This window comes from Megachile rotundata, chromosome 3, assembly GCF_050947335.1.
Source record: "Megachile rotundata isolate GNS110a chromosome 3, iyMegRotu1, whole genome shotgun sequence".
Classification (NCBI taxonomy): Eukaryota; Metazoa; Arthropoda; class Insecta; order Hymenoptera; family Megachilidae; genus Megachile; species Megachile rotundata.
In genome coordinates, this window is record NC_134985.1 from 10,716,278 (window position 1) to 10,727,260 (window position 10,983).

General features: G+C 31.2%; 3 protein-coding genes across 4 annotated transcripts; 2 read left to right on the forward strand and 1 right to left on the reverse strand.

Moving 5' to 3' along the window:
* The first annotated feature begins 2,098 nt into the window (after positions 1 to 2,098).
* Positions 2,099 to 5,482, forward strand: LOC100881598 (protein VAC14 homolog). The gene is made up of 7 exons (XM_003702156.3): positions 2,099 to 2,777; positions 2,858 to 3,239; positions 3,311 to 3,881; positions 3,965 to 4,536; positions 4,609 to 4,727; positions 4,803 to 4,882; positions 4,944 to 5,482. The coding sequence occupies exons 1-7, from the start codon at positions 2,674 to 2,676 to the stop codon at positions 5,243 to 5,245; spliced, it is 2,130 nt and encodes a 709-aa protein (XP_003702204.1). The 5' UTR covers positions 2,099 to 2,673; the 3' UTR covers positions 5,246 to 5,482.
* Positions 4,530 to 8,977, reverse strand: IKKepsilon (I-kappaB kinase epsilon). Its single transcript, XM_003702157.3, has 4 exons — positions 8,204 to 8,977; positions 6,940 to 8,113; positions 6,659 to 6,860; positions 4,530 to 6,567 (listed from the first exon to the last, which is right to left on the reverse strand). Exons 1-4 carry the CDS (start codon positions 8,625 to 8,627, stop codon positions 6,130 to 6,132), a joined length of 2,238 nt encoding a protein of 745 aa, XP_003702205.1. The 5' UTR covers positions 8,628 to 8,977; the 3' UTR covers positions 4,530 to 6,129.
* A 422-nt stretch (positions 8,978 to 9,399) lies between these two features.
* Positions 9,400 to 10,910, forward strand: LOC100881815 (uncharacterized). 2 transcript variants are annotated; one of them, XM_076529940.1, is made up of 3 exons: positions 9,400 to 9,486; positions 9,842 to 9,950; positions 10,063 to 10,910. In XM_076529940.1, exons 2-3 carry the CDS (start codon positions 9,934 to 9,936, stop codon positions 10,400 to 10,402), a joined length of 357 nt encoding a protein of 118 aa, XP_076386055.1. In that variant the 5' UTR covers positions 9,400 to 9,486; positions 9,842 to 9,933; the 3' UTR covers positions 10,403 to 10,910. The 2 variants fall into 2 exon arrangements, with proteins under 2 accessions (XP_076386055.1, XP_003702206.1); XM_003702158.3 differs by lacking the exon at positions 9,400 to 9,486 and having other exon boundaries at positions 9,534 to 9,950.
* The last annotated feature ends 73 nt before the right edge of the window (positions 10,911 to 10,983 follow it).

The window sequence follows — 10,983 nt, forward strand, 5'->3', positions numbered from 1 at the left end:
TAAATATAGAAATACATTTAACATATGTACATATATTAGTAATTAATTAAAAAGTTGAAAGCAATTTGGAAGAATTATGTACTTCAAAGTTCATATTTTCGCTCGTGTTGTCTAAAAAATAGTGCCATCTAGCAATCAAGCATGAACCTATCGAAACAAAAAGTTGCATTCTTTATCGTGCTCGTAGAATAATTTGCAAGCGTCGACGAAACATAAAAATGCCTTATTTTAAACGTTAAATGTGGCCGCTTTAATATAATCCTTAAAATCAACTTCTTGAAACTTATCGAGCGAGCGAGCCGAAGGCAAGCGAATATACTTGACTTTGCAACTTCTTTGTCCGCGTTTTTCTTTAGCACCACTCAACCAATTCTCGTCAAATTTTGCATGCACATGCGTATGTACATCCAGATAAATATAAAAAAAAAAAATTTTAATCGGACTTGCCACAAACGAATAATCACCGAAAAAACTGATCCTAAAAAGTGAGGGTCCGAACACGCATATAAGGAAAATAAAAAAATGAATATTTCGGCACTTTGACGACGTAATATGGTTCCTGAGGCATTTAGAAACAAATTTCTATTAGGGTTTGATGCGTTTTGATGCCTAATAAAGCCAGAAAATCAATTTTTGTCGAATTCGGGCCAAAACGGTACAGGTGGCGCCATCTAGCGGCGATCGGCGGAACTACGAAAAACTAAAATTTCGATTTTCTCGAAAACTAACGAATTTTAAGTACTTCTGAGGGTCAGAAATCAATCTATAACCTCCCTGGAACCTGTATGATGCCACAAGAACTTCCTAAAAGCGCTAGGAAAGAAAATAGAAAAATAGTCCAAAACATGGACTAAAAAATTGGCGTCCATCTAGCGGTGAAAGTTGGAACTACAAAAACATAAAAATGCGATTTTCTCGAAAATTAGCGAACTTTGAGTACTTCCGAGGCTCAGAAAGTGGTATGTGATCGCATTAGAAGCAAAATAATGCAACAAAAGTTTCCTAAAGGCTTTAATAAAGAAAATAAAAAAAATGTCATTTTATGGAGAAAATTTGTGGCGCCATCTAGCGGCGAGACTGCGAACTAAACTGAAAAATCGTATGTCCGAACACGCGTTAAGGAAAAATATAAAAAGTAATATTTCGCAAATTTGACGATGTAGTATGCCTCTTTACATTTTTAAAGTAATTTTGGTTGAATAAGTTATTCATTTTTTTGTCTATTCAGCCCAGAAAATCAATTTTTATTTGACCCCTTAACGCGTGTTCGGACATACGTTTTTTCAGTTTAGTTCGCAGTCTCGCCGCTAGATGGCGCCACAAATTTTCTCCATAAAATGACATTTTTTTTATTTTCTTTATTAAAGCCTTTAGGAAACTTTTGTTGCATTATTTTGCTTCTAATGCGATCACATACCACTTTCTGAGCCTCGGAAGTACTCAAAGTTCGCTAATTTTCGAGAAAATCGCATTTTTATGTTTTTGTAGTTCCAACTTTCACCGCTAGATGGACGCCAATTTTTTAGTCCATGTTTTGGACTATTTTTCTATTTTCTTTCCTAGCGCTTTTAGGAAGTTCTTGTGGCATCATACAGGTTCCAGGGAGGTTATAGATTGATTTCTGACCCTCAGAAGTACTTAAAATTCGTTAGTTTTCGAGAAAATCGAAATTTTAGTTTTTCGTAGTTCCGCCGATCGCCGCTAGATGGCGCCACCTGTACCGTTTTGGACCGAATTCGACAAAAATTGATTTCCTGGCTTTATTAGGCATCAAAACGCATCAAACCCTAATAGAAATTTGTTTCTAAATGCCTCAGGAACCATACTACGTCGTCAAAGTGCCGAAATATTGCACTTTGCATGTGCAGTAGAATTGACATAGGCGGCTCATGTACGTATCGCAATGCTGACACAAAATAATTAATTACTCATTACCCGAACATTATTTATGAACTTTTATGATCGAACCATGTAAATAATGCATTGCTGACCATTCTTTAATCATAAAAGTGCATAAACTGTGCTCAGAAAGTGAGTAATTAACGATTTTGCATACTCATTGTCGTATATATTCCTCCTATGCACCGCTCGCGCATGCCGCGGAGGAATAATTACCGAAAAACCATATCCTCGTAGACTTTAATGCAAAATTGAATTTGCTCGCGCTTATGTACTTGACTTTTCAACTTTTTTGTCCACGCTTTTCTCTTGCACCACTCGACCAATTCAACCGGATGACACGGTTGACTATTTTTGCTTTAGTGTGAAATGTACTCGCTCGCTCAACATTGTTAGGTTAGGCGCGGAGCGCCTAATCAAACAGACCTAGTATACACGATATATCAATTTGCTTTTAAAAATAAACATGTACAAAGGTACCGACACTTGCTGCATTCCCACTCTTAGGTTAGATAATGCAATGGTTGTTCGCTAGAGTTATCTGTGGGATTGGTCACACGTTTAATAATTGGCAATTTCCAATCTAAGCCCGACTACATATTATATAATCAATGGTATACTTGGCAAAGTAACAATGCTATTAGATTTAATGCGCATGCGTGAAAAATATTCATATCTGATGATAATTTGAGTTTGAAGTAATATAGTGTCAGCTGTCACATCTTCGAATATTTTTTATGAACCTTCTTTTAATGTAAAACGTGACACGTAAAAATGATGTCTGAAAAAGATTATGCTCCGCTTAGTAATGCTTGTGTACGTTCTCTTAATGACAAACTTTATGAAAAAAGAAAGCCAGCTGCTTTGGAGATAGAAAAGTAAGGTTATATATTTTGTACAGTAGTATTTACTTGCAATACTAGTTTTGTCATTTTATATTATTTGTACTTTATTTCAGAATGGTAAAAGAATTTGCTGCACATAATAACACTGTTCAAATCAAAAGACTTTTAAAAGTACTAGGTCAAGATTTTGCTACTTCACAAAATCCACATACAAGAAAAGGTGGTTTGATAGGCTTGGCAGCAATAGCAGTTGGTTTGGGAAAAGATACTGGTCAATACATAGAAGATTTAATTCACCCTATCCTAGCTTGTTTCTGCGACTCTGATTTGCGTGTAAGATATTATGCCTGTGAAAGTTTGTATAATGTAGTAAAGGTAGCAAGAGGTGCTGTATTACCGCAGTTTACAGATATTTTTGCAGCACTTAGTAAATTAGCATGTGATTCTGAACAAAATGTAAAAATTGCTACTGAATTGCTGGATAGACTTATGAAGGTAATTCAAATTTGTATAGTAAGAATAAAATGTAAACTACAAATATTTGTTTCTTTTAAATATAATTTTAGGATATTGTAACAGAGAGTGGCCTGTTTGATTTAGTTGGATTTATGCCATTACTACGAGAACGTATTTATACTAAAAATCCATTTGGTAGGCAATTTGTGATAGCATGGGTATCAGTCTTAGATGCTGTTCCTAATATGGATTTTATTATTTTTCTGCCTGAGATTCTTGATGGTCTATTTAAGATATTAGAAGATCCAACACCAGAAATTAAGAAAGTTACAGATACAGTTCTTGGTGAATTTTTGCGTAGTATAAAGGCAAATCCAGGAAGAGTAGATTTTCCTGGAATGATAAATATCTTAATTACACATGCACAAAGTACAGATGAGTTATTACAGTTAACAGCAATAACATGGATTAAAGAATTTGTACATTTATCAGGACCTCTTATGCTTCCTTATATGTCCGGTATTCTTATAGCAGTATTACCTTGTTTAGCATATGATGGGGACACGAGAAAGTCTATTAAAGAAACTGCAACGCAAGTAAATGCGAACCTAATGAAGCTTGTAACAATGGAAAACACACAACTTGTAAATAATGCTGGTGAAACTGATCAAGCTCAAAAAGGTAGTTATGTTTGTTTTAGTTCTTTAAAGAAAAATTGTTGTAGGCTTTAAAAACAATAATACATTTAAATTTACTTTTTCTAGATTCTAGTCAAAATTGTTCCTTAGCTGAAAGTTTAGACTTGTCTAGTGTTGTTGAAGTGCTGACAAAACATTTAATGTATATGTCAGTACAAACAAAAGTTGCTGTTTTAAAATGGATTCATCACTTATTTATAAACATTCCACATAAAATGTTTAATCACATTGAAAATTTGTTTCCAATTTTAATGAAATCCTTAAGTGATAATTCTGATGAAGTGGTGCAACAAACATTAGTTGTAATGGCTGAAATAATTAGTTCAAAATCTCCTGAGGCAGCTACTACTGATTTAAATGCAGAAATGCAGAACAAATATTTTACGAAATTTATTGTAAATTTATTAAGGTTATTCTCCACTGACCGACATTTGTTAGAGGAAAGGGGTGCTTTTATTATCCGAGAATTATGCGTATTGTTAAGTGCTGAAGATATTTATAAAACATTAGCAAAAATATTATTAGATGAACCGAATTTAAGTTTTGCATGTACAATGATTCAAACTTTAAATGTCATATTATTAACAAGCTCAGAGTTATTTGATTTACGAAATAAACTTAAAGATCTAGATTCATTGGTATGTATTGTCATTTATTCGGTACACTTTTAATAGTTTTAATTATTGGTTTAACTGTATACACTGTTACAGGAAAGCTGTGAATTATTTAAATGTCTCTATGTATCATGGTGCCACAATCCTGTTGCAACTGTAGCATTATGCTTTTTATCTCAACATTATGGTCATGCCTGTAATATTATTAGATCATTGTATCCTTTTCTTTAGTTAATGTAATGTTTTTTAGCATTAAACTTTTATTACTACTTAACTCAAAGTAAATATAGCGAAAACATAGAAGTTACTGTAGAATTTCTCACAGAAATAGATAAACTTGTACAATTGATTGAGTCTCCAATATTTACATGTAAGTATAATGAATCATTATTGTATCTCAATTATATTTACATAAAAATTATGTATTTTAGATTTGAGATTACAACTTTTAGAAAGAGAAAAAAACGATGCCTTGGTATATGCACTTTATGGTTTGCTTATGATTCTTCCTCAAAGTGAAGCATATGCTACTTTACAAAGACGTTTAGCAGCAATTCCTCCAACAAAATCAATACCAGGAACGGAATCAAGTCCGAAATCATTTAAATACGTATTTGACTTTCCAGAATTGTTGAAACACTTTCATACTGTTCAAGAACAACATAAAGAACAAAAACGTAAACAGAGATTAACAAATTTAATAGAAAAAAATGTAAATCATGCGGATATGTAAATAACATTTTTCTATTTAAAAATTTATTACGAATATAAGTATTAATTTTTATGAAGGTAAATTCATTTTTATATAGTTCTAAATTCTTTTATCGTATGAACGTACTTACGTAAAAAAATTGCGCATTTATTATCATTTATATCGCAAAATTATTGCGTACAACAAAATATATAATAAACATAACTATTACCAAAGTTTGTAATGTAAAATAAATTATTTTTTAATCACGTTCAATAATTATATTCGATGAATATAGCTAAATGTTAAATATATAAACTAAACATTTGTACATTTTAATTTTACAATAAATATTTATTGACTTTGTACATACATTACAAATACATAAAAATAGCGTGGGCATATCGTTATATATATAATATCTTAATAAAGTTTATGATACAGTTTTTATAGAACAAAAGAAAAACTTTTGTATACCCTTCTTTTACGACTTATTCAAATAAATTTTTTCCTTCTAAGAGAGAATATCATAGATGAAATTGTGATTGGGCAAACTGTAATAGTGTTTTGTTTAAAAACATAAATCATAATTAAATCATGATATTCTCTTCAAACATAACAAATAAAATAGAATGTACTTGAGTACACTGTCTCTTTCTTATATTTCTACAATACTTTTTGGATTTTCTGTACAGAATAGAAAACAATAATATGTCGTGAACCGCAGAGCGTGATTCTACACCTCCGGATCAGTATAGATCTATAAACAAAAGTAGCTTGAGAGTCAAGGTCAATTTTACAATCACTTGTTTTTAGATCTTGATCGATCCAGAGATCTGGAATATGTGACATATCATTTTTTTCCACTCTGTACATGTTGTCAGTCTTACTACCATGAAAATTAGAAAATCTGTATAAATTAAACGTTAAAGTGATGTGTACTCGGAATCATTTGTATTTTCAACATTATCAAGTGCTGATAAACGATCAATTTCATCTATAAGTAAACCATTTTTATATAGAATCATTGAAATTCGCTCTTGCATAACACACATATTTTTCCATTTCTTTGTATTTTCTTGAGCGGGTGAATTAGTTTTCTCAACGGTTTTTAATTTTCCTGGAAGTCTGTCTATTAAATCTAAGAAATTTTCATAACGTTCTTTGCTGTCTTGAGACAAACGATAAGAATACGTTTCCAATATATGTTCATAATTATCTACATCTTTATCTAAAATTTGAGTTTGTAGGAAGACTGTTTGTGCCATTTTATACCAATCAGCAACACATTCAGATCTGCTTACCATGGAGGGTACACAAAATGTTTCAAGAAGGTTCTTGAGTCTTTGACCTGTTTCTGTAACCTGAGGACATATTAAGCGGATGATATAAATTTTATCACGTTATATATTCTTACACCATAACGTTGTAATATATTAATTTTGGTACAATTACCTTTATTCGTTCTAAGACATGAAATTGTTCATCATTATACGTAAGATTCCGAGTAGCTCTGTCCCGTAATAAATGTTGCCAGCCATCTCGCAAACGGTCAACTAAAGTTGTTGCCTTTTGACTTGCTTTATTAACCCATGGACACCATAATCCGCGAATAATATTGTCCCATTCACTTCGTAAACTACCTTCCTTCACATATCTATATTTAAAATAATGAAAGTGAATTTAAAAATGCATTTATTTAAAATTATAAAAAAAAAATAGTAATAATTAATTACCTTTGATGAAGTTGCATTATTGCAGGAGCTAATTCAGTTAAAAGTTCTTTACTTTTTAAATCTAATTCTTTTTTCCAATTTTTTACTTCTAAGCTATTTTGACCTCCAAGTTTCCTAGATATTTGTCGAGCAAGGTTTTCACTTCTTTCTACCACTATTGCTGTATCTTCTATAGCTTTAGTAAATTCTTTGGAACGCTGACATTTTTCTAATAATCGTGTGAGTTCTTTTAATACATATCCACTGAAAGCTTCTATTGCATCCTGTGATAATTTACTACATAATACTAGTCTTTCAATTCTTCTTTTGCATACATAACCAACTGAACAAGCAGTCTTCGCTTGACTAGCATCATTTTCTACAGATACTAAATTTGCAAATACCGGAAATTTAGGCAATTCTGTGTCCATGGGTAAATTAACATTGTTATTTTCTTTAGAAAAGAGCATTAATGGTTTTTTTTCACATGTATTTGGATAACCCTTCCCAGGTGTAGATTCTTCAATGATATTTGTTAAAAATACATCTCCAAAAAGAAGTATCTGGGCATGTGGTGCAATATCAGTTTGATCTTGTACATGTACTTGAAGTGCTGTCAGTTTTTCTTCAGGATGCAAAAAAACTTTTATCAAACTACCTTTATGTATGTTAAATATATGTATACGTTTTCTGGATAGAGTATCAGTAACTTCAGTGAAAAAACGATCAAAGCTCCATATTTTCTGAGGATCAACTTCCAATAGGCCAGCCAATAATGGAGTAACAATTTTTTTTAAACCAACACTCAGCTGACAATTTTGTGGTAACTCCCTGCTCCATTCAATTGGTCCATTTTCTGAAGTTTGTATACCAGATATAACGCCAGAAGATTTTTTTGTAGTGATGTAAAACATTGTTTCTTTATTTCTACGTCCTCCATATGGTCTAAATGGCAAATTTCCTGTAGCTACATGATATAATGTTACACCTATAGACCATAAATCCACAGTTGCTCCAAATGTTTTTCCAACTGGTTTACGTAAAACTGCTCTTTCATATATATCGGGATGTAAATATTCCTCTGTACCATAAAGTGATACAAACTGTTGATCTTCTTGCAATTCTCTAGCAGCTCCAAAGTCAGTAAGTTTATAAATTGTGCTGCCATCATCCGCAATGAATTTCATTATGTTACCTATAAAGAGAATAATAAAGTGGTATTTATATAAATGTAACATATATTTACATTGAAACATCAATTGACAGCGATAAAAAAATTATTCACCTGGCTTTAAATCTCTATGTACTAAGTTATTATCACGTAAATGTTTCATTCCAGCTGTCAAATGTTCCAAAACTAACAAAAATTCACTTTCAGCTAGTCCATACGTGTTTTCTGGATCATCTAATATATTGAACAAACTACCCCCAGTACAAAGTTCCATAACAATGACCATACCACGACCATCTTGCTCTTCTTCAATTGCCAATAATTGAACAATATTTTCATGATTTACTTTTTTCAGAACTTCAAATTCCCGCATTTGTACATCAGGAGGACGCATATGGCTCAACTGATTGAATGTTTTAACAGCTACAGGTTCACCATTGTTTTTATTTACACCCTGAAAAACTGCACCAGTTGCACCTTTACCAAGAACACTGGTCGTACACCAAACAAAATTTGCCGAACCACGTAGAAAAGACATTGTTGTACTTTTTAAAATTCATACAAGGTTTATTTCTTAAAATCTGACAAGTAATTTAACCCCGTTGTTAATCAAGTTTAAAGTATATTGCATCTGTATAGGTTCATATACATTTTTAAACTTTCTACCATTTATAATTATTTTGAATCTTTTCGTGACACGTTATGTGAGAATTAAAGCGAACAATTAATATACCGTTCTTCTACATCGCAACTTGTTTGTACATCACAACATCGTTTTATACGCAACTTGTCAGTCTCACAGTCAGTCGGTGTTCATTCGACTTTCGAATAAACTACAATTCATTCAATCAGGGCTGGCGAGAAAATTTGCGAGGCCCGATTCTAAAACTTAGGAGGACGAAAATAAAGATATTTGTGGGCTTAATAGAAATTTCATAAATACTTCTACACATAATCCAATGGACTCTTGTTATACTTTCAGTTTTATGCGGATTTTTCGTATATTATGAAAGCTTTCCTCCGCAATTCTCGATTTTGGGAGGAATATTTTGAAATGTTTTTAAAGTCCGCTACAATTGTATAATATTATAAGTTGTTTAGCGATAATATATAATTGTTTAAATTATTGATTTTAGTACGTTAAACAACTACGTTGTTATTACTTAAAATACAATAAAGTTGTGAAATGTCTAAGAAATCGTAAAAATCACTTATTTTTAAAAAAACATTTTCGGGCGGGATAGTTCCTTTAATTGTCACCAGATAGTGCCAGTGCTATTATTTTCGACGCGCGCATTGATATACAATTAGAAAACAAGGAAACACGACGGTAACGTAATATTTTTTTCAACTTATTAAATTAATTAATTCCCAAGATTCTCTTACAATTGTATAAAGTAAGTAGTTATCATAGATTAATTAAGAATTTAAACGTTGAAAAGAACCATGTTTTTGAGAACACAGTTTAATTATAACAAAGGAATAATTTACCACGAATAGATTAAATCTAATGTCAAGCTTCTTTTTTTTAAACAATCATAAACTGTTATAATGTAAAATTGCATTGTTTATTTTTGTGTGTAAAAATTCAGTTAAAACATGTCACTTACGCTCTCTGACTGTTGAAAGTCGAACTGCGGTCCACAGGAATATTGAAGCATTCTGCTGATTTGTGTAATCAAGCTTTGTTTTCTTGACAAACGTGTATGACGTATACATAAATTGGATAAAGCACGAAATTTATCATTCTAGCAACAAACAAATTTAGAAAATTATAATATGCAGTGGTTAAAGATATATTTTCATTGAAACCTTCTGAACTGAAAGGTCAGGTTAATTCAAGAATGACTCGATCTAACAGGTTAGTTTTTGTTAGTGTATTAGTGAAGAAACTCGATTCCTGTTTAATGTGTACAAATATTATAGAATAAATATTTTATCCTACTAATTTATATTTTTTTCGTGATGTTTAGAAAACGAGGGCGCGATGCAGAAGAAGAATCTAGTGAATTTATGCCATTGAGCAAAAGAATCAACAATCTTCGCATTAACAGTTTATCAGGCATGCAAGAATGTATGAGCGAGACCATGGATACAGATTGTAGTGGTAGAGGCTTTATGCCATCGCCAAATTATTCAGACCTTTCTCAAGGATCGCCGTTATATGACGGGTGTAGTTCTAGCCAAAGTAGTTACACAACTGAATATAAACCTGATCTGGATGCTAATGAAAACCCTTTTTATTATGAAAGTAACAAATTGTTATTTTCTTTGTATATGGAACGTGTACAAAGATCATCTGACTCGTTTTGATATCCCTATTTCCAGATTATAGGCTTTAATTATTAAGCATTTTATTGCATGTCATCTCTTCATTCCTTTACAATACATTTTTATTGTGTCATTAAAAATCTGGTAAAGTATAGTATAAAGAAAATTATTAATGATTACAGGATGTAATTATTTATTATTATAAAATTAATTTATGATTCAGTTGTACATACAACAGAAAGATATATATTTAAAATTTTATGTCAAACAATAATGCAACTAGGAAGGTATAGAATTAGAATTTGTATAGTTGTGATTAATGAATTTGATCATGATTTATAATACGATAAATTTAATAATTATTGATAATTTATATTTCATTAATACATTATATTATAACATACAAATATATTAAATTTTTATTTCTAAGCAACTTATTGTCAATCGATTATATTTTTATTATGGACATTGATTAAATCACAAGTATTTTGAGACCATGAAATCATGGCATAACTGATATTTATAATAAAAGAAAGGTTATAAAACAAGACATATGCTGGTCTTCTTTTATTTATTTTTATTATTAATATATTGTTTTACAATTACAAATTTTATTGAACGAA